The sequence below is a fragment of the Myodes glareolus genome, chromosome 6, assembly GCF_982192425.1.
Source record: "Myodes glareolus chromosome 6, mMyoGla1.1, whole genome shotgun sequence".
NCBI lineage: Eukaryota > Metazoa > Chordata > Mammalia > Rodentia > Cricetidae > Myodes > Myodes glareolus.
In genome coordinates this window covers 9,012,980-9,035,506 of record NC_142031.1, presented here as the reverse complement: position 1 = coordinate 9,035,506, position 22,527 = coordinate 9,012,980, and the positions used below count along the sequence as shown (strand labels likewise).

Below are 22,527 nucleotides of genomic sequence, written 5' to 3'. Positions count from 1 at the left end.
CGGCATGCTATTGTTATTGGCTTTTTCTAGAAAGTAAGCATGATGTAAGGACGTTGGATGTCAAGTTAGTAAGTAGTGGGCCTGTGATGATTGGAACCGGTTGTCACCTTGACTGAATAAGGGGACACCCAGGATTGGAGATGTTTTCGGAGAGGACTGACATGGAGGGCCCCACCCTCGTGGTGGGCAGCACCTTCCAAACTGCAGCCTAGATGGAAAACATTGTGCGAGAAACAGTACCAGGAAAAACTGTTCCGAGTGCTTCTGTTGTCACTGCTGCCACCACCTGCTTCCATGGTGGCTACGGATATCATCCTCTGGCTTTGTGGGCCTTTCAACATGGATCTGATACCAGACACTGTACAGGAAGCTTCCAGGCTATCAGGACTGGTTCAGACTGCTGCGCTTCCTTCCTTGGAGCAGCTACCAGATTCTCAGCCTCTCCAGCATACACATGACCACTTTGGGCCATCCAGCTCCATTGTATAAGCCAGGCTAATCAATCCCCTCTTATAACACATGTGCACATTCTGTTGCTTCTGTCCCTCTAGAGAACCCTAATACAAATGCTCAACGTAACACTATCACTGAGGCCTGCCAAACCTGCCATGCACACCCCTGTCCATCACGGGCACTTCTAGCACCAGCTCCCATCCGAGTGTGGCTTCTTCTCTTTGCCTGGGATCCACTCACGAGACACATATAGACTAAAATCACAAGATATCAACACATATACATTCAGCCAGGCAGTGGCGGTGCACACCTTTAATCCTAGCACTTGGGAGGCATAGGCAGGTGGATCTCTGTGAGTTTGAGGCCATCCTAGTCTACAGAGTGAATTCTAGGATAGCCTCCAAAGCTACAGAGAAACCCTGTCTCAAACAAACAAACAAACAAACAAACAAAAAAGGACTTGTTGGACTGCAGAAAGTCAATAATCCTAGCACTAGAGTGGCTGAGGCAGAATTTTAAGGTTGAGAAGAACTTGTGCTACACAGAGACCTTGTCTCAAAAATCTGGTGGGGCCTGGGAGATGGCGCAGCAGGCAAACCTCTTTAGCTGTGAAACACGCGGACTCTGGGCCCAATCAGTAGAAGCCATATAAAAGCCAGATGTGGCACACCTCTGAAACCCTAGCACCCTTATGGTAAGTAAGATTGGGGGAGGGGAGTAGGTGGAGACAGAAAGGCCTGTAAGCCCTCTGACCAGCCTTCATGTTTGGAAGCAAACAAGAGACATCCTGTCTCAAGGTGGGAGGGTAAGAACAGACTTGGAACGCTGTCCTGTGACCTCCTTATGCATGGTATGGCGCATCAATGTGTGGGCACGCATAGTTTCAAGAGAGGTGTGTGTGCTGTGGATGTAGATGGCAGAGTGCTTGTCTATAGTGTGCAGATCCCTGGGCTTGATCCCCAGCATGCACAAACAGAGCCTGGAAGAACACCTTTAATCCTAGCACTCAGAAGGCAGAGGCAGGAGGATCTCTGTGGGTTCAAGGGTGGCTTGTCTTCATAGTGAACTCCAGGCTAACAAGGCCACATAATGAGAAAGAAAAAAACAAAACAAAACAAAACAAAAGGGGTGGAGAGATGGCTCAGCATTGACAACTTTGCTGTACAATCATGACAGCTGGTTTTTGTATCCCAGAATCTACACAGCAACCCTAACACACACACACCAGCTTTAGAAGTAAATTTAAAAAATACGCATGTACAGGTGGTAGTGTTTCCAAGTCTGCCCCTTCCTGCCACTCCCGTTCTAAGCACCCTAGTTGAGGGTACTTTCATGCCCTCCCAGCATACTACTGTCATTGCCTCGCTGGTCTCTTTGCTTCCATCCCCAGCCACGTCTGACTGACTCCACAGGGTCCATCAAAGGCCCCTACTGAGATGTAGTCAGCTCTGACTACTAGTCCTTTCTTGCCTCAGGAAAACAAAGCAGCCCATTCTGCCCCGGATCCCGCTTTCTTTCCTCTCTCCCTTAGAGCCTACCCGGATCTCCCAGGACTCCGTTCCCCAGACTGTGCCCAGGTGTTACCTCAGTTAAGTCTCCTCCAACCACATCATCCTTATACCCTTGCACACCTTCCTCACACACTTACCTTCTGACCTCTTGTCTTCTAAGTGATCTTGGCTCTTATCCAGACATGCTCTGTAAAGGTACGAGTTCTGGGAATCAAACCTAGAGCCTCCTGCATGCTGGGCAAGTCAATGGCAGGTCCACCCCTACACACACCCCCAGGATTTCTGTGTAGCCCTGGTTACAAGCTGTCTTGGAACTTGCTCTGTAGGCCAAGCTGGCCTAGAACTCACAGAGATCCACCTGCCCCAGTGCTGGGATTAAAGGCGTGCACCACCACTACCCAGCTTTCTTTGTCATTTAAGACAGAGTCTCTGTACAGCGTGGCTGGCCTGAAACTTTGCTCTCTGGGAGAGGGGTTAGTCTCTCCAGCACCCTGTCACTGGGCAGATGAAGCAGGGATGAGTCTGGCCTCACCTGAGAATAACTGAGTCAGGTCTAGAAAACCATTCCTTGTGAGCTACCACCCAACGGGTCAGCAGCAGCAGCTTGCTAATGACAGAACCCTCCCCCCAAACCCACACATGCACACTTGGTCAACGCTTTGTTTCATATACATGTGTACTAGATCATGGTGTTTCTAGAGGGAGGGGAGAGTAAAGGGCACACTGGAAAGCTGATAGGCTTGGGGAAAATAAGTGTTGGGCTCAAAAGTCAGCTTCCCCCTCCCCTCCCTCCCCTCCCCCATCAGTCCGAGCCACTAGGACATCCTCACTAGTCTTATTTCTCTGAACTTCAGTTTCCACAAAGGGGCTGCACAAGCCGGATTCTCAGCATTCACATTATGTCCTAGAACTGCGGCCGCCCACAGGCTTCCAGGAGCTTTTGAGCTCCCCAGAGTCCTGGACGGCTATTGTGTGAACACTAGAGCAGCCCCTGAGATGACTATTCTAGAACACATGCATATCCTGTGATACACACCAGGTAAACTGCAGCTCAGGAAGAACAGCAGTGCTTGGACACAAGGGGGTGGGGGGGATGGGTCTGAAGAACCAGGCAAGAACTTGGGCCTCCATCCTGGAGGGGTTCTGGATGCCTGGGGTGTGGCACACGCTCAACTCCAAGTGCAAAGGTCATAAGGGTAGGAGAGGGGCTGGGGGGCATTAATCTGTCGCTGTGGTGAGGTCAGGGTCTCAGAGATTCAGACAGAAAGTGACGGATTGGTTACAGTATGGTGTCATGGACTCGATGACCCCTCGAGTTTGTGGTCTGAGAATCTGGAAGGTTGTAGTTACCATCAGCTGAGCTCAAGAGTTTTTGAGACAGACAAGTGGGTGGGTAGGGGTGGGACCTCAGTCAAGAGGACACATGTAGACGGGTAAGGAGAAGCCACCAATGGCCTTTTCCACTCCCAAGGGCCCTTCTAACAAGAAAGGTCACAGCCAAGTTCTCAGAAGGCAGACTGGGGTGGCCCGCTGAGTCACTGATGTTTTACATGAAGCCTGAGTGTGTGGTGTTACAGAGAATTGAGTACAGGAATCGCTCTGGATCTGCTGGCCCTCAGAGGCTGGCGTGTCCCTTCCTCTCAGACCAGCCCACAGACTTTGCGGGCCACTGCCAGGCAGAGAGTTCACACAGGGTCACAACTGGGGCTTTATTTTAGTTTCCAATACATCAACAGAGATACAGGTAACTCAGGCAGGTGCATCACCTCGAATATACCAGAAGCAAACTCACTGTGTCAGGAGCCTGTCGCGCCCCAGCAAAGATTACACAACAGTTAGCAGCAAGAAATTAAAGTGCTCTGCTAAACGTCTCAGGTGCAGTCTCTCCCTGATGGTATAGTGGAATTTTTACTTATGTAAGTTCAAAATTTCATTCAGTACTCAGGGGCTACACTGAAAAAGAGTTTATTCTATTTCCCCCCCAAAAAAAGAATACAATATTTGTTGGGATCATGTGACACTGATTTGTCCTGACCCACTGTGAGGTGACCCCATCTGTCCAGCCTGGTAATACACTCACTTCTTCCCATTACATGCTGACCTGGATCAAGACCATCACTATCCCAGCAAACAGGGTAGGCTGAGGGGCAAGTGAGCACATGGCCATGGGCAGCCAACCAGCAGGACCTTGTCCCCAGGGGAGCTCCTGGCTGTGGGCTTCTGGGAGGGGATGCAGCCCAATGGTTTATCTCTAAGACATTCTCTACCTGGTCTACAAGGCTTTATTAACCCGAAACTGTTTTTTTCAGACAATCCACCTGGGTGACTGGAATCTTCCCCACTTTGACCAGTAACAGTTTCACCCCTCAACAATGGGAAGCTCAGAGTCAACAGGAGGCTAAGCAAGCAGCAGGGGGTTCAGGAGTAGAACAGGAGGCTTGAGGGTCAGGGCAGTAGGAAAATGGCAGCCTGGCTTCTCATGCTGTTTTGTGGCCAGCTGCAGGCATTGGCACAGGGTACAGTCTAGAGAATGGTGGCCACGGGAGCTCGCAGCAAGGCAGAGATGAGCTGAAATTAGGGAGGTGGGCTCACAGACTTGTGCGCCCCTCAGTGCTAGGTCAGGTCGAGAGGGATCTCTCCTGTACCTACCTTCTCCAGCCACCCCAGGGAGCCCCACATCCACCATTCCTCCTACTACATCCTTTAACCACCTGGACCACACTAGCTCTCACTAATAAACCAGGACCAATGGGCCAAGAGCTGACATCAGAGCAAGGGCCTCAATGGCAAGAAGAGAGGCAAGCCCATCTCATCCTGTCGGACATCAGCACCACATCTGATACCCTAATCCACACGCCTTCTCCCGAGCACTCCCTCTGCTCTGCCTGGCAGAGGTCCCCAGCCTCCCATACGAGCTGCCTGAGTCTAAAGCCCAGGGTGTGCTGAGTCTGGCCATCAAGCACAACTGAGAGACTGCAAGTGGGGAAAAGCGCTAAAGCTGAGACCAAACACAGGATACAAGTCCTTCTGGGACAAACGTGGCCCTTCCAGAACTGCCCTGAATTCTTTCGGGGAGTCCGGTCACCCCCACGTTGTCTTTCTCTAGGTGTGCTTGCTTGGGCTGGAGCAGGTAGGAGTGTCTGCCTGATGCCTGTGAGGGCTCCCCTCAGTATTCTGCAGGGTGCTACCCTGAGGAAGACCTTCTCAAATGCAGCGAACGTCAACCAGGTGAACATGCTGAGCAGACACGGACACACGTGACTCCCCGTGCCGAGCTGTCCCATCCTTGTCAGTCTCCTTTAGGGTGTGCACCGGGGTCTCCTGCAGGGGTCGGGTAACTGGTGTGGAGGCTCAAACAGTACAGGACAGTGGGTTCTTTCCTTCTCTCTGCAGTGGCCAAGGACTGGAGCCCATGGGAGGTGCGGCCCTGCCTCTCTCTGCGCAGGCCGCCCCCGCTGTCCACTATCTGCTCGGCTGCAGGTACTGGTGTGTGAACATGTTGAGTTCACTGTCCAACCAGCCAGCTTTATTCCTGTGAAGACAAGACTGCTTTGTACAGACAGCAGACTGAACCGGTCACACTAGCCTGTCTGAACCGTCACTTAATCCTTCAATAGCACAGTTTCCCACTTTGTAGATGAGGAAAAGGACAGAGTCCGGCTTTTAAGAAAGAGGTGAACTGAGAATCTCTTAAGCCGCCCAGGCTGGCCTGAACTCAGTCTCAGCTGTGAACTCCTCCTGCCTCAGCCTCCCATGTGCTCTGATTATAGGAGTCAATCACCACGGCTGGTTTGGGGTTTTGCTGCAACCCAGATTCCCCAAACCTCTGCAGGTCAGCTTTCCTGATTGGCAGTTGAAGGTTTGGGTGCTAGCTCAGCCTATCTTTGCGGCCACCAGCAGCAGTAGACATTGTCCCGAGAGCCAGAGCGGGTGAGTGGTGTGTCCCTGGTGGTGGGCAGGTGCACAGGCCAGACACTGACCTGCTGGGGCTAGAGCTGAATGAAACCTTCTGAGTACCTCTCTGTCCTCTTTGGGCCTGACATCAGAGGTGGGGGCAGGATATGCAAGTCCCCATGTGCTAATGTTATCACAGCCTGAGCAGGCCAAGGACCACAGTACTTCTACCTTTAGATGTGGCTGTCATGAAATTATAGTCTCATCTCACAGATGAAAGCCACAAGACAGAGGAAAGCTGAGGAGGGAGTGCAGGGCCAGCACCCAGAACCTGGCTCCTCCAACTGATCCTTCTCCCAGCAAATGTCACAGTTCTACAGAGGCCACCAGTCCTGTTCCTGTGCAGAGACCTGGTGCTAGGCACTCCTGCTCCTGGGCTCAGAGAGGAACTAAGTATGACAGACATGGTAGCAGACCTCACAGGGCAAGAAGAATCAAAGTGCAGCCCACCTGCACCCCAACCTTCCATGGGCACCAACTTTCCTATTAGGAAGTGGAACTGAGGTGGGCATGGGGGCACACATCTTTAATCCCAGCACTAGGGAGGCAGAGGTAGGTGGATCTCAGTGAATTTGAGACCAGCCTCATTTACTGTCAAGTTCCAGGCCAGCCAGGCTACAAAAACTGTCTGAGACAGTCTGTGCCAAGCACTGAGACCCTGCAGTTCAGATGAGGGCGACCCATGAGTTGCAACATCACAGCACTGTCTTGTTTCCTGGGTCACTACCCCATCTGCAAACACCTTGAGGACAGTGACACTGTGTGTTAAGCCTCCAGCACCAGTGCCATCTTGTACTCAGAGCCTGGCAAACATCTCACGAGAGCTAACTCCCCGAGGAGCACCTGGGGTCCATACTGGAGACAGCAGATGCAGACAAGCCCCAACTCCCCCAGCATGGCCACTAGGCCACTCACCTGAGCAGTTTGGCTTTGCTCTGAAGTGATTCCAGAGCCTCGACTTTCTTGTTCATGGCAGCAATTTCCTGCTCCAGATTATCCCGGGTGATGTCAACTTGCTGGCACAGATGAGCAAAGGTCCCAGACAGTTCCCTGAGGGGACAGAGATGGGATCAACTGGGAAGATGGCTTGGACAGGATTCTACTGGTGGCCAAATCCACCCAGAACAGAGCAGCTGAGTCCACCCACACCCGCTCTGGCCTGAAGTCCTGCTTTTGGGATCCTTCCCAGCTCTGCCGTAACAGCTCCCGATACCCACGTCAAAGACAGTGGGCATCACCTCAGGAACACATCAGTTCAGGGGTGAAGCTAAGGGGACACAAGAGGCCAGGGTTCTCACTCTGATGCTCATCACCAAGTCTCAGCATCCTCTCGTTCATGTACGTGTGTGAAATGGTAGGGATGAAAGCCAGGCTTTCATGCATGCAAGGCAAACTCTCTACCAACAAAGCTATATCCCTAGCCCTATCAGTTCACACCAATAAAACATCTAGCTCACAGCTACAAAGCCAGTGCAAAAAGAGTCTGCATGCCACAGTTTGAGGGCAATCAAAGCATGGTGGCTCAAGTCTGCAATCCCAGGACTCAGAAGGTTGAAGCCAGAAGATTACCCAGAGTTTGGGATTAGGCAGTGCAGGGTAGTAAACTGCCTTCTCCATGCTTATGACCTACTGAGGCACTGCAACCAGGCTTTGATTTAGGATCCCACAGCCCATGCCCTTCAAGGTAACCTTTAATATTTATTTATTTACTTAAGAGAAAGGGTATTATGTAGTCCAAGATGGCCTCAAACTCTCCCCCTATAGCCAAGGATGAGCCTCCTGCCTCCAGCTCCTGAGTGCTGGGATTATAGGTGTAAGACATCATGCCTGGTCTATATGTCACTGGGGATCAAGCCCAGGGCTTCATGCATGCTAGGCAAGCACTCTGCCAACTGAGCTCCATCTCCAGTCCCACACTGACCTTTAAAACCTATGAAGCCTGTCACTGGTTCCTTCATTTTTCCATTCCTTCCCCTCTTGGGGCACTGGAGGCCGACTGACCTCAGCCTTGGACCCCTCTGTCATCGCTGGACACAAAGCCAGCACTATACAAAGTCCTGGGGCCCATGATGCTGAGACCCAGGGGCTCTTGGGTCAAGCTCAAAGAGAGGTGGGGAGAGCCCGCTAATTAGGGTGTCCTTCCTCAGGTCCCTGGGTTACTCACTGCTGGACTTGGTGGCTGCAGTTAGAGCCAGTATAACTGATAATGAGCTGCAGCTTTTCACTGGCGTACTCCACAAACTGGCGCTTGAAGGCCCTCTCCTTAGCTTTGGTGGTCCAGGTTAGCCGCTCATAGACATAGAGGAGGCCGTACAGTCCAAAGGAGAGAGCAATGAGTCTCCAGCCCACTGCCTTCCACACCTGTAGGGATGCATCATGGTCAATCTGGAGTGAGGTCTCTGCGGCTCTACTGGGGCTAAGAAACCAAGCACTGTCTCCAGCTGAAGTCGGGACTGGCGTGGCCATGGGTGATAACTTAGGGTGAGAGTCACTGTCCTGATCTAGTGAGGAATTGCTTTAAGTTCTGGGGATGGAATGTAGGGCCTGGCACACGGTGGACAAGCTTCTCTCCTGCTGCGCTTCAGCCCCAAACCTGAGAAACAGGCTTTGTAAGAGAAACATGGGTAATCCAGAGCAACAGCTTGTTCTGGGGGCAACAAGAGGCAGAGTCTGGAGTCGCTCCTCACAGCCCTCTGAAGAGAGTGGACTTTCATCCTGGCTACATGAACTTGGGCCAGTTTACTGACAAGCTTTTTCATTGACTAAGGAGGTATGTGAAGTAAATTTAACCCACAGATTGTATAGCTAGGCAAACAAAATGCTGTAAGATCTATAAAAGGTCTGTAAAGGGTCAGAGCTGTAGGTCATGACCCTCTCCTAGGCCACTATCTATGGAAAGAGCCACAGGATGCAACTCTTAGTCTGAGGGGAGGCCCTCAGCTGATCTGCCTTCTACTACGTGTTGGAAAAGCAACTCCGGACAGTGTCTGTGACAGTCACCCTTTGCCACCACTCTGCCTCTTCACAGTCTACAAGGGCATGAGAGCTTTCCAATACCCCCAAGGAGATCTCAGATGTGAGGGACGGTGGCTGAAAAGGGTCTTGAGGCAGAACAAGGTGAGCCCCACAGAAACAGAGGGGCTGCCCTCAGGGCTTGAGTCAGACAGAGTCACATATCCAGAAGCAAGAGATGAAGGTCAAGGACCAGGTAGGCCTCCTGCTTAACCTTTAATTGTTCTCTATTCTCTACTTGTTATGGAAGAAGAGGCCTGTGTCAGATGGGGAGGCTTCAAACTAGCAGTGGATTTCTGCAAGCTACAGAACATCCTGTGGGAAGACCCTGTTAGCTGTGTGATGTCTCTGAGGGACAACTGTATGTGAAAGCCCCCCCTCCAGGGTAGAAAACACTCACTGAGCCCCAGCCTCCTCCCCTCCCCTTCAAGCCAAGTGTCACTGACCACTCCTCCAACCACGAGAATGCCCATGGAGGTTCTGGATGTCAGAGAGGCCAGGCCGGTAACCATGGAGACCATAAGCTCCTCCTGCGTGAGGGAGCCCTGCGGCAAGGGGGGCATACTGGGGTTGGCAGGTGTTAGAGGGATAGGCCGCTGAACCTGATGAGAGACGACAAAGGATGAGAAGGATGTTGCAAATCTGTCGTTCAAGCACACCCTCCATGACCCTCAAGACTAGATGAGGTAGGGTAGAGACCGAGCAGCTCTTCGACTCCCAAGAGGCTGAAGAGGGAAAATGAGCTTTGTATGCACCACAGTAGGATATCTGCTTCCTAAGAGCCCTGCTAGCCCAAGGCGAGCACCGTGGCATGCCACAGGATGCAAGCCCTGGCCACTGAGCTTCTGCCAGCACAGAATTAAAACATTTGTGTGAGTGTGTGCATGCGTGTGAGTGTGCGTATGTGTACACACATGCATGTGCATCTGAGTGTGTGGGTTTGTGTCAAACGTCCTCCTCCGGGGCTTTCTGCCTTTAGACTGTTCTCTCAGTGACTGGACGCTTCCTGTTTCAGTCAAGCTGAGATGCCAGCTTTGGAGGAAGAGTAAGTGCTTGCATCCAATGAGCCTTCTCCTCAGTGCCTAATGCACTTCTTATTCTAAAATTTAAAGTCGTGATGTGTATTTTTTTATTAAAAACTTTATTTAACTGTATGTGTATGAATGTTTTGTTTGCATGTATGTCTGTGCACTACACGTGTGTCTGGTGTGCATGGAGGTCAAGGGCACTGGATGCCTTGGAACTAGAGTTAGAGGTGGTTGTGAACCATCATTAGGTGCAGGGAAGAGAACCTGCATCCTCTGCAAGAGCAGCTAGCACTCTAAACTGCTGAGCCACCTCTCTAGTTCCTAATGTATTTTTATTCTAAAATATTTCTAATTGTTCTTATAAATTTTAAGGTGGTGGTTTACAGGTAAGAATTAAAATTCTTTCCCCTCTGTGGTGTCAAGGATCAAATGCAAAGCTTCCTGTACGCATACAAGGCACACATTTCCCCACCGAGCTATGTCCCCAGCCTCCAAGTTTTGAAGAGCACACACTAAGACATGCACTAGAAACCCCCTGCATTTGTAATCAGGACAGACCAAGTTGACAACAGTAGCAATGCTGACCAGTGACTGAATGGCACACAGTCATGGCTGTCTGCCTTAGGGACCCCTGGTGGCAGGGTGATTTCCCATGATGCCCTGGGGAAGGCAGCTTCTTGCCTGATCACTGTAGCCCATCAAGGCCCGGCGGCTGTTCTTAGGGCCCAGGAACCTGTTCACCAGCATTGTCCATCCAAGGGAGAAGTGGAACTCGATGTCCTCCTGAAAGTCAGCACACAGCTTGTCACAGTTCAGGTCATAGCTGAGGGAGAAGCACTGGCGAGGGACCAGCATGTCTATCTGATTCCGTGCAGACACAGGCAGAAGGGGCTTCAAGCCATCTGTCAGGGATGCAAGCAGAGAGAGTTTGCATCAGTGCAGGCCTGTGCCACACCAGGGCCCAACTTCAGGCACAGAGTCCACACCAGCTGCTAGGGTTGCTGCAGCTCTGCAGAAACTACACCCAGGTGGTCAGCTGATGGGACTGGCTGACAGGTCACCTTCCCAAACCTGCCAGCAGTCAAGCCAAAGTTTCAGCTTGTGTATTGTCCCATACGGCAATCCAAGTTCACAGAGAATGAATTTAGGACACCACAGGTAGTGGGTTAAATCACCACCAAAGATAACCGATAAGGAAAGGCCATCCTAGTTGACTGATTATTTTGATTATGTGTATGTATTTGCGTGTCTGTGAGACTATATGCTCATGGGTACAGGTGCATATGGAGGTCAGGGGCACAGGACCTGGGAAGATCTGAAGTTCAGGCGGTTGTGGTCCTCCTGACATGGGTTCTGGGAAACAAACTCAGGTCCTCTGCCAGAGCTGTACACACTTTGAACACACCGAGCTATCTCTCCAGCTTCATCTTTGATACAGCAGCTCCACTGACCCCAAGGTCCCCTGTGACACTAACCTATCATGTCTTGCTGCATAGTCTGTAGGGAGCTGGTGATGGCCGTGGAGCAGCGGTCAGACAAGTTCCGGCCCAGGCCTTCCTCTATATGGCGGTGCAGTTCCTGCCTCCAGAAAAGAGAGGGTGAGAAGAAGCACGACCAAGACCGGCAGCTAACTGTCGCTCCCACTCAGGGACCCTCAGACGGACCAGCTTCACTCACATTCTTATAAACCTTGAGGACAACTGGGGATGGGTGGAAGTCCATCTGGTACTCATCAACCAGCACGGAGAGGCGTCTGATTTCTTCAGCCATGGCTGTGGACACCTGCAGCCAAGAGAGGGTGCTGTTAGCATCAAGAGGACTGCGCTTTGCTTTGGTGGGAGGGGCTGCAGTGGACTGCACGCCTGTCCCCACACCAAGCAGCTTCCTCATCTCCTCTTGATTTGAAGTTTCAGAGGTGGAAGAAAATGGGCAACCAAAATGGCCCTGGACGGAGGCCCAGGGGAAATTGTTCTTCAGTCAGGGCCACAGAAAGCCGAGGAAGCCCCTGGGATGAGATATCCTCGGCATTTGCTGCCACGGAACTTGACTTTGACTCGGAGCCCCAATCTCCATTCAGAACTTTCTCTTCCTTCTCACCTGCCTTTCTACTTCCTCGGTAATCTGCTTAATTCTCAGTTTATAGTCTTGAGCCAGGAGCTCCAGTTGCTTGTCGATGAATCTCAGCCGGTCTTGCCGCTCTTCTCGCATCTCCAGACAGTAAATCCTGAAAGCAAAGAGCACTTCTCAGAAACCTATGTCCCCACATGACAAAGCAGGGACGCCAAGGGAAGCTGGGAAGCTTACGGCAGCCACATCTCTCCTGCCTGGCCAGGGTGTCTGAGGCAGGCAGAAGACAGCCCCTCATCCCTCAGGCTTCCTTTAGGGAGAGAGGTGGTGACAGAGGAGAGAGGTGGCTAAAGAGGGGAGGGTAAGAAACAGTTCTGCTAACTAATAAGGGAGGGGGTAATGTGTGGCAAGTCAGCAAGATGGCTTTGTGGATTAAATGTTTGCTATGCAAGCCAGACGACTTGAATTCACTCCCTAGAATCCAGATAAGGTGCAAGGAGAGATATGATTCCACAAAGTTGTCCTCTGACTTCTACATGTGAGCTGTTACATAGACACACACTCTATAACAACAGTATGAAAAAATTTTTTTTTCTGAGACAGCCCTGGCTGTCATGGAACTTACTTTTGGCCTCAAATTCACAGAGATTGGCTTGCCTCTGCCTTTTGAGTGCTGGGATTAAAGGCATGCGTCACCACTGCCCAGCTCTATTTAACTTTTTTTTTTTTTTTAAATTTTTCAAAACAGGGTTTCTCTATAGCTTTGGGAGTTTGTCCCGGAACCAGCTCTTGTAGACCAGTCTATTTAACTTTTAATGTGGTCTGGGTGTGAGCCCATGGACTCAGCTCAACATTAACACTCTGATCTTAGATGTATCTTTTAGCTGCCCAAAGCAAAATACACAGAAGCGTAATTTCCCAGCACTCCCTCTGCTTAGAATTGGGCTCTCACCGCTGCTCCTGGGCGGCAATGTGCAGGGAATCCATGATGAGACGAACGGCCTCTGCAATCTGCTTAGCCCGCACTGTGTGTTGCTCAAATTTGGTCTTTACTGCAGACTGGGAAATGCATTCCTGGAACAGACAGAGGCACTGAGGGAGGTGGTGCCAACACCTCCAAGGACTAGGCTGTGGCTTTCATAGCCAGGGACAGGGCTAGAGAGAACCTGGAAGGACAGAATCACTATATACCAGAATCAGAGACGTACCTCAAATCGCCTCTCAAAATTCTGAAATTCAAACATCCTCACTTGAAATCCTTCTGCAAGAGCGCCCCCTAGGAGAATGGCAGTGTTAGTGAGGAAACGGGAGAAATCCCTTCTCTAGGTTACTTTCTTTTTAAAATTTTAACTTTATTTTACGTGCACTGGTATGAAGGTGTCAGATCTCCTGGAACTGGGGTTACAGACAATTGTGAGCTGCCATGTGGGTGCTGAGAATTGAACCCATCCTCAGGAAGAGCAGCCAGTACTTCTTAACCATTAAGCCATCTCTCCAACCCCTCTAGGTTACTTTTCTAACCCTGTGGCCAAAATCACTTGACAAAAAGCAACTTAAGGGAGGAAAGCAAGCTTCCCCTGGCTCCCAGTCTGCGGGGAAACAATCGAACATGGCAGCAGCAACTTGAGGTTGCCTGCCCAGACCTCACAGGGCAAAGAAACAAGGAATGCTGGTGCTTTCTCCTTTACACTCAGTCTGGGACCCAGCCCATGGGATGCTGCAGCTCACATTAAGGGTGAGTCATTCCCCTCAGGGACTCCTCTTTGGAAATGCCCTCAAAGACAGGCCCAGGGGCGTCTCCTAGTTGATTCTAAGGAACAAGGACCTCCCTCCAGGCTCTGCGCACCACCTCGCTGCCAGACCAAGTGCCACCAACAGACCCAGTAAGAGACTCAACATTTCAAATATCCATAAAAAAGGAGGCCGTCGGCTCTCATGGTTACCTCCTTCTGGCATGCCCTGGGCTTTCTGGACCCTGGCACTGAGCACCTCCTTGGCAGATACGAAGAAGATCCTGTCCCCAGCCTGAGCTCGATCCACCACGCCCAGCTCGTCCACCAGAAAGCTGGTGCAGCGTTCCATGTGCTGCCGCCGCACCTGGGTCACACAGACAGCTGTGTGTGAGCAGGGCAGGAGTGGGGAACCCGATCCACACGGCTCAACAAGCAAAAGGGATGTCACCCACCACCTCTGCTCTAGAACTATGAGCCTCCCTAGTTCCTCTCTGGGTGCTTGAGACACAGAACAGGTCCTAGAGTACCTCAGGTCAAAGTCTGCCTAACGCTTTTCTTTGGTGTCCCAGAAAGAAAGGAGACTAAACCTGGCTCTATACGGACAAGTCAAGTGTTCCAGGACCTTGACTTATCAAACAACAAGCACCCCTAGAGAGTCTCAGTTCCCAGGCAGAACTTAAAGGGGTTAAGAACCTCCACAGACTCCCAGCAAGCGTCCCACTCCCTCAGGTGTGGAGACAGAACCACAACGAAAGCTCTGTGACGAGCCTCGGCAGCATCTGGACTCACAAATCCCTTTTATTTCACACAAAATCAGAGTTGGGGGCTGTCCTAGAAAACACCTATTTTCATTCTCTTTAAGCTTCTTTCCCAAATGCCTTCCTAAAGTCTCTTTCTACATGTACTGAGCTTTTCTTGAACCAAACAGGTACTGGCCCAAATGAAAAGAAAAACAAAAATGAAAATGAACATGGCAGGGATGCTCTTTCACCCCAAGAGAAATCAAGGAAAAGAGAGAAAGTGAACGGATAGGAGAAGGGAATGACTACCGCCACCAGTGACTACATGGGTGATCTTGGGCAATGACTTGATAACGAGATCTGAGGCTGCCTGGGGGACATAAGCAGATCGCAGTGGCTAGTGTTCACGGCTCACGGCAGTCTCTAAACCGCCAGAGAGACACCCACCTCCTCCATGTACTCAGGCTCCGAGGCAGAGGCGTCCCAGCGGTTGTTCAGGATGAAGATGTTGGGCCGGGAGAGACGCTCGCTCACTTTGTGGAAGAACTGTTTCTCCTAAACAAGGGAGGACCTTGGTGGAGGAGGGGTCCTGCCAGTCAAGGCCCCACTAGCTGTCCTGCCCAGCAGGCCCAGGGACAAGGTGGAAAAGAGTTACCGTCTGCATCAGCGTGGACTCTGAGTTGGCCACCAGCACAAACACATCAGCATCCAGGCAAAACTTATCAATCCAGCTGTCCAGCTCCGTAGTGACATCGATCCCAGGGCTGGTGGGGACAGGTGTAAATCAGTATGGTCAGGAGCAGGGCCTGGGTCCAGTGTGAACAGCCCTGGGACTGACAAGGCAGTCGGGCGAAGGAGAGGAAAGAGGGAGGCAAGTCCACCCTCTCCAGGGAGCTTTACTTCCCTTTCCCTGACCTTCTGGATCACTGAGGAATTTGCAGTTCGTTGTTTTTTGTTGTTGTTGTTATTGTTGTTGTTTTGGTTTTTTTTTGGTTTTTCGAGACAGGGTTTCTCTGTGGCTTTGAAGCCTGTCCTGGAACTAGCTCTTGTAGACCAGGCTGGCCTCGAACTCAGAGATCCGCCTGCCTCTGCCTCCCGAGTGCTGGGATGAAAGGCTTGCGCTACCACCTCCCCCTCCCGGCATCACAGTTTTTTAGCACCTATCCTCCCCCACCTTTTTGTTTGTTTGTTCTTGGTTTTGTTTTTTGAGACAGGGTTTCTCCGTGTAGTCCTGGCTGCCCTGGAACTTGCTCTGCAGAGTGCTGGGATTAAAGGCATGTGCTATTACCACCAGACAGCACCTGTTACTTTTATAAAAACATAAGAACTTGTAGTTTTTAGTTCTCTAACTGAAACCAAATTCAAGTTTTGAATTTTCCTTTTTAAAATTGAGATAGGCATGTAGCAGAGACTGACCTTGAACTCCTGGTCCTCCTGCCTTCATCTCTCTAGATATGTGATTAAAGGCATGCACTACCATGCCCAACTTCCAAGTTTGCATTTGAGTCCAGGTCAAGGCCATACAAAGTATTGTATTTTTTGGTGTAGGAGTAACGTGTCCAAAATGCAGGGCGAAGTATTCCTTCAAAAGGAATAAAATGACCATATATGCTACCCAACACACACACTAACTGTTCTGGAATCACCAGCCTTCCCAAAGCCAATGTCCTGAGGATTGCTAAAGACCCACTCTGCCAATGGCATTTTAGACAGAGGCAAGTGAAATGATTAAACAGGTCCTAAGTTGTACCAGGCTACAGTCTATAGAATTGTGTTTTGGTGTTCCAGAAGGAAAGGAACTAAGGGAGCAAGGAGCCTATTTAAATCTGTTGCACAAATCTTCCAAGGACTGTTTTATAGAGCAAGCGCCTCTGAAGCCAGAACCAGCTTGAACTGGCAGAACCCAAACAGTGACTGGCATGTAGAGCCTCCCCCGTTTTTCAGCGCCACTATCTCTCCAACAGCCCACTCCTAGGACATCTGCAGGGCACTGATGCCAGTGAGCATGATAACCAACCAGGCCCTGGAAGAAATCCAAGGGGCAGAAAGATTTGGCTGAGCTCTCTGAAAGGCTCCAGTACTTAAAACAGAGCAAAGAGAGGGCATAGGGACCTTCAACATGAATCACGCAGAAATGAAGAGCTGGTACCCTCAGACTGGGCTGCTAGGAGTCTCTCCCCTCTCACCTGTCCATCAGCACGAGGTCATCCTTCAGAAGTGGACACTTGGAGTTGGGCCACATCACACTCACCAGGCTGCCTGCATGCAGCTGCTCGTCCTGATGGAGGGCATGTGCCAGCTGGTTCACAGTCTGACAGTGGAGGAAGGAAATAAATATCAGGTCAAGAAGTATCAGCTGGGAGATCTGTGCCACCTACTACAACACAGCAGTCTGGGATGGCTGACCTACTGGCTAGCCCCTTTCCTTTAAAAAAAAAAAAAAGATTCAAGCGTACTGGTTGTTCTTCCAGAGAACCTGGGTTCATTTCCCAGCACCTACATGGCAGTTCAGAACTGTACCCAGTTTCCAGTTTCAGGGGATCTGAAGCCCTCCTAGATAGACTGCGTGCACCAGACACCTCTGTGGTACACAGACATACGAGTAGGCAGACACTTATACACATAAAATAAGGAAATGTTTAAAAGGTTCATTAATTTTTATCTATGTGCATGTACGTAGGTGTCCACAAAGGCCAGAAAAGGGCGTTGGATGCCCTGGAGCTGGAGTTACAGGATAATGTGTGAGGCACCTGACAGTGCTGGGAAGTGAACTCGTGTCCTCTGAAAGAGCAGCAAGCACTCTTCACAGGGACCGTCTCTCAAATATCACCCTGAAGCTCAATTTATTCTGCAAGGATTAATCCCCTATGAATCAAAATGCATACCTGGCTCCAAGCAGAGCACAGATGCCTCTCAGAAAGTGAGAACACAGCGGCTGCTGGCTGGGCATGAGAATCCCAGAGCACACTCAGGAACCACACCCTGCTGGCAAGCCCAGGAGGAACATATGTGCTCTCCTCCCTGCTCAGTGCACAGCCAGCCGGCTCAGCCTCTCACCCTCAACAAGCCGGGCCTTGTTCCTGGTGCCCCACTTTCCCGACCTCCCAAACACTCTCACAATCCCCCACAAAGCTCACGAGCATGGAGGTGGGTGAGCCCTGCGACACTGATGTGCTAGCTGCTCTGTGTCCGCACTGCACCCACCGGCACCCACAGCAGAGAGCTGGCTGGCCAGACCCACCTTGACGCTCTTCTTCTCTTCCGAGCCCTCAGTGAGGAGGAAGGCCTCGTGGCCATCTGTGCCCTCCACCCGCAGGAAGCAATTGGTGGTGTGGCCAATCCCAGATGGCAGAACTTTGTCCCAGAGCATGGCATTGATCACAGTGCTCTTCCCATTGCTCGTCCTAGGAGAAACAACAGTGAGGCCATGAACAATACAGTCTGGGCTGTCACACTGTAGTGCCCAGCCTGGGCTGAAGAGTCTTCTTATTCTCTGCCATGTCAACGGCACCCAGGTAGCACTGAAAGGAGGGCTCCGTGTCTGTTAAAATGGCAGGCAAACATCCCTCAGCCTGAACCTGTTATGTGCTCAGCACTTCAGAGCAGCTTGCAGGCAGCTGGTGCAGCAGGGCCTGGTACAGACGTGTGACGTCTCACAGTCCAGCACCACTCAATAAGTAAGCACTGATGGAAACTGTCTTCAAAGTAAATCATGCTCTCCCCTAAACCGTGGGTCCTGTCCCCAGGGTTGTCATCCTGTCCAAATGATCCCATGTCCTTGCTTCCCAACACTGGACCTGCTGTGTGGCTATTTTCCTATCATGCTTCTCCTCCCACATGAAGCTCCACTTCTCAGGCCCAGCAGTGCCAGGCAAAAGGGAGGATTCCTTTAGTGTTCTATTTAGCACGCCCCTTTCTACATTCTGCTTCTTGTAAACAGCTCCATTTGCACACTTGCCTACTCCAGAATTTAGTGGGGAACACTCTCTCTCATTCTGCATGGCAATCCCCAGCAGCGCACAGCTTCCAAGGCCACCATCTCCATGTGCCCAGTGACACAGACAGACACGAGCACCCAGGTGAGGGCCAGGCCACACCTTCCAGGAAAGGATGAAGAAACAACAGGCCCGAGAAGCTGAGGGCACACTTGAGATCACAAGTAATCAAGGACAGAACTTGAGACACAGTGTTCACTCTACACTACCATTGTGTGCCAAGCACCAGTTAGTTTATCTAGGACCTTTAACCTAAGTAGAACTGTAGTTCTGTTTTTGACAGACTGGCGTCAAACTCCAAATGAAGGATGACCTTGAATCCATCCCATCCCCTCCACTCCAGAGTGCTGGTATTGTAGGTGTGAGTGCCATCATGCTGGGCCCCAGGGCTTCACATACATAGCAGGCAAGCACTTAGCAAACGAGACACACCTGTCTCAGGTGTCAATTGTTTTTAGTGCCTGATCCTCCTTATTATACTTGAAACTCTAAAAACAAAGGGGAAAGCTTCACAGCACAGCGGTGACTAGGTTATGACCCCATGGACAGGAAAAAGCCTATGTAGTCGATTAGACTACGCCAAATAAAGGACTGGACACCAAAGGATATAACTGTCAGAGTGAAAAGGTGCCCTGCAGAATGACTAAGATCTACAAATATACAGAATGTATTTAAAGGGCTGGAGAAATGGCTCTGTGCAGTGGCTCTCAACCTTCCTAACTGTGACCCCTTTAATACAGTTAGTTCCTCATGTTGTAGTCACCCCCAACCATAAAGTATTTTTGTTGCTACTTCATAACTGCAATTTTCTAGTTATTAATCATAACATAAATATGGGTTGTCTGACCCTTAAAAGGGTCACAACCCACAGATTGAGAACCACTGGCTCAGTGGTTAAGTGTGAGCACTTCTCTTGCAGAGGACCTGGGGTCAGTTCTCAGCAACTCTCAACCGTCTACTCCAGCTCCAGTGGGATCTAGTGCCACTGACTGGCACTGAGACCGGTACCAAGTGAACATACCCATGAGCATAACAGAAAATAAACGAGTCTTTAAAGTATTTAAAAGCTCCTACAACGCAGCAATAACCGAAAGAACAACCTAACTAAGGAATAGATATAGATACCTAAAAGGCCAATCAGCACAGGAAAAGCAGCTCAGCACCACTAACATTAAGGAAATACAAATCAAACCACACTGAGAGCCCAATATGAAGGGTCCAGCACTGAGGCTGGGGTAGGATCACCTGAGCCCAGAAGTTAAAAACCAGTTTGGACATCACAGTAAGGCCCCTATCTCCAAAAACCAAACCAAACAAAAATAAATAAAAACAAAGAACCCCACATCAGACTGTTACTCCCCACTCAGAGGCATGGCCGCTATCAAAACACAGAACACTGTTGACAAGGGTGTGCAGAACTACCCGTGTGCACTGCTGGGGGACTATACAATCAATGTATAGCTGCTGAAGAAAACACTAGTGAGAGCTAGCGAGCTTCAGAGCAGAATGACAGGATTCACCAGCAATTCCACTTCTGTGGACAAACCCAAAGAACCAGAAGGGACCAGAAATGACATCTACACACATGTGCACACAGTGACATTATCTAACAGTCAAAAAGCCAAAACAACCCAAACGTTCATAGAGATGAACAAATAAAATGTCACATGCACATGAAATGGAATATTCAGCCTTATATGGAAAGGAGCTGGGCTGGGGACATTCCCAGAACCCATGTAGAAGCCAGGGAGGTGTGGCAGCAATCCCAGCTCTCTAATCCCTGGGGCAAGCTGGTTACCTTGACAAGCTTAGAAGTGGTCAACTTCGGTTTTAGTGAGAACCTGGCTCAATAAAGTAGAGTGACTGAGAAAAACACACAATCTCCAACACCCTCACACACACATACACGCACGCACGCACGCACACCTGCACACAGAACAAGTCCTGATGCATGCTACGACATGGACAACGGTGAGGACGCTGTGCTGAGATAAGTCAGTCACTGAATGACAAACACTGCTGCACGTGGTGGCGCCACAGCAGGGCTATATGGACAAACCCTATCTCAAACAAACAACCTCTGAAAACTCCCGTGTGATTCCATGTATATGGTGTCTAGAGCAGTAACTTCATCAATTCCAAGCTTCCTGGCTAGGATTAAGTATAGTCAAATCCCAGCACTGGGAGGCTCAGGCAGGATGAGGCCAGAATAATGGCTGCCAAGGGCTGGGGAGTGTGGGGATCAGGAAGTCACTATTTACTAGGAGCGACTTTCGCTCTACCAGATGAAAAGCTCTGGGGACTAGCTGTAGAGCATCGTTGCCATCTTCCCAGGGACACACTCTCTGATGGCTCACCCAGGAGCTGGGCACAGCTCAGTGACAGACACAGCTCAGCATGTGTGAGGCCCTAGTTCCATCTCCATCCATAAAGATTTTTGTTAAGAATCACAATTTAAAAATTAAGAAGGGTTGGTGAGATGGCTCAGTGGGGAAAGATGCTTACTGCTAGTCCAGCAGCTTGAGTTTGATCCCCAGGATTCATAAGACAGAAGGAGAGAACTGAGTCCCATAAGCTATCTTGACCTTCTTCATATATGCAGTTTTGTGCACATCCCCCATCAAATAAATAAAATTGTAATAAAAAAAAATAAAAGCAGTGTTCCCTTAAAAAACAATCATAAAGAGCATATGAACTCAGGGCACACCACTGCTCCCCAGTGGAGAGGACCTCTCCCTCACCTGTATCCATCCCCACCCCAACCACCGGCCAGGGAGGGCTTCGAAGTACTCACCGGCCGAAAAAAGCCACCTTCATGTGCCGCCTGGCCAGTACCTCGCTGATACCCCTGACTTTGGACAGATACCCTTTGACGTCCAGGACCTGCTCTTCTGTAGTAACTGGGTCCAGTTCTGCATTCCTGTGGGTGTCTGGAGGGAGGATGACAGTGGGTCAGTGTGTGGTCAGATCTCCAGAGTGATGGCCTCCCTCATGCTGAGGCCTCGCTCTCCAACACAAGATCACCTCTGTTGACTCTCGGCTCTGCCACCACATGAAAGTTCCAGACTCCCTACTATAGTCCTACTGTGTGGCAGCTATGAACAGACTGGGGAGGAAGACTGACAAGGCTCCTCCATGCTGTTTGTGCTCCAACTAATAAAGCTTGCCTGAAGATCAGAGTACGGCGCTAGCCACACTAGTTAGCCATAGAGGCCAGGCAGTGGTGGTGCACACCTTTAATGCCAGCACTGGGGAGACAGTTCAAGACCACTTGGGCAACACAAAATTGATCCTGTCTAAAAAAGAAACAGAACCAAGCGGTGGTGGCTCACACCTTTAATCCCAGCTCTAGGGAGGTGGAATAGGGAAGTGATCTGGTTGAGCAGAGAGAGGAATATACGGCAGAAGGAGACAGGAGCTTAGGAATCAATCTCAAGTTTTGTAGAGAAAGCATTCAGTCTGAGGACTTGTAGGGACAGGACACCCCATTCAATCTGAGGAGTTCACAGAGGTAAGAATTAGTGGCTGGCTCCTCTGCTTCTCTGATCTTTCAGCTTTTACCCCCTAATATCTGACTCTGAGTTTTTATTATTAAGACCAATTAGAATTCATGCTTCAATAAGAACAGCAGCATCTTCTTCCCTAAGGGTCTAAAAATGAAATGAATTCAATGCGAAGTGCTGGGTGAGTACCTGAACACTTGACTCTTTACTTGTACATGATGGAAGGGGTTTTATGCGTCACAAGTACATGTGAGGTCAGAGGACAACTTTTCGGAATCAGTTCTCTCCTTCACCTCCACCTAGGTTCCGAGATCCTAATCCTAGGCTTGCTCGGCAAGTGCCTTTACCTGCTGAGCCATCTCTCCAGCCCCATCAGTCATAGTACTCCTTGACAAATGCTTACAGAATCCTCACATGCCAGGCACTGTTAGAGTCACTTTTTTAAAAGTTAACTTTCATTTTTTAGCATGAGTGGCGCCCATGTGCCACAATGTGCATGTGGAGCTCTGAGGACAACTCACAGGACTCTTT

The 22,527-nt window shown here is 50.3% G+C and overlaps 1 protein-coding gene across 3 annotated transcripts in view; it reads right to left on the bottom strand.

Annotated features, from left to right (window-relative positions):
* Window positions 1-3,654: 3,654 nt before the first annotated feature.
* Window positions 3,655-22,527, bottom strand: part of Mfn2 (mitofusin 2) — a 28,409-nt gene continuing 9,536 nt past the window's right edge. For all 3 annotated transcript variants that reach the window (XM_048461345.3, XM_048461336.3, XM_048461355.3), the window contains 16 exons: window positions 21,288-21,423; window positions 17,740-17,902; window positions 16,685-16,809; window positions 15,154-15,262; window positions 14,946-15,053; window positions 13,969-14,122; window positions 13,234-13,301; window positions 12,978-13,099; window positions 12,056-12,182; window positions 11,636-11,740; window positions 11,434-11,536; window positions 10,640-10,860; window positions 9,377-9,532; window positions 8,083-8,279; window positions 6,834-6,968; window positions 3,655-5,496 (listed from right to left, as the gene is read on the bottom strand). In XM_048461345.3, the coding sequence (XP_048317302.1) occupies window positions 5,427-5,496; window positions 6,834-6,968; window positions 8,083-8,279; window positions 9,377-9,532; window positions 10,640-10,860; window positions 11,434-11,536; window positions 11,636-11,740; window positions 12,056-12,182; window positions 12,978-13,099; window positions 13,234-13,301; window positions 13,969-14,122; window positions 14,946-15,053; window positions 15,154-15,262; window positions 16,685-16,809; window positions 17,740-17,902; window positions 21,288-21,423 (2,099 nt within the window). In that variant the 3' untranslated portion in view covers window positions 3,655-5,426. The remainder of the gene's footprint in view (window positions 5,497-6,833; window positions 6,969-8,082; window positions 8,280-9,376; window positions 9,533-10,639; window positions 10,861-11,433; window positions 11,537-11,635; window positions 11,741-12,055; window positions 12,183-12,977; window positions 13,100-13,233; window positions 13,302-13,968; window positions 14,123-14,945; window positions 15,054-15,153; window positions 15,263-16,684; window positions 16,810-17,739; window positions 17,903-21,287; window positions 21,424-22,527) is intronic.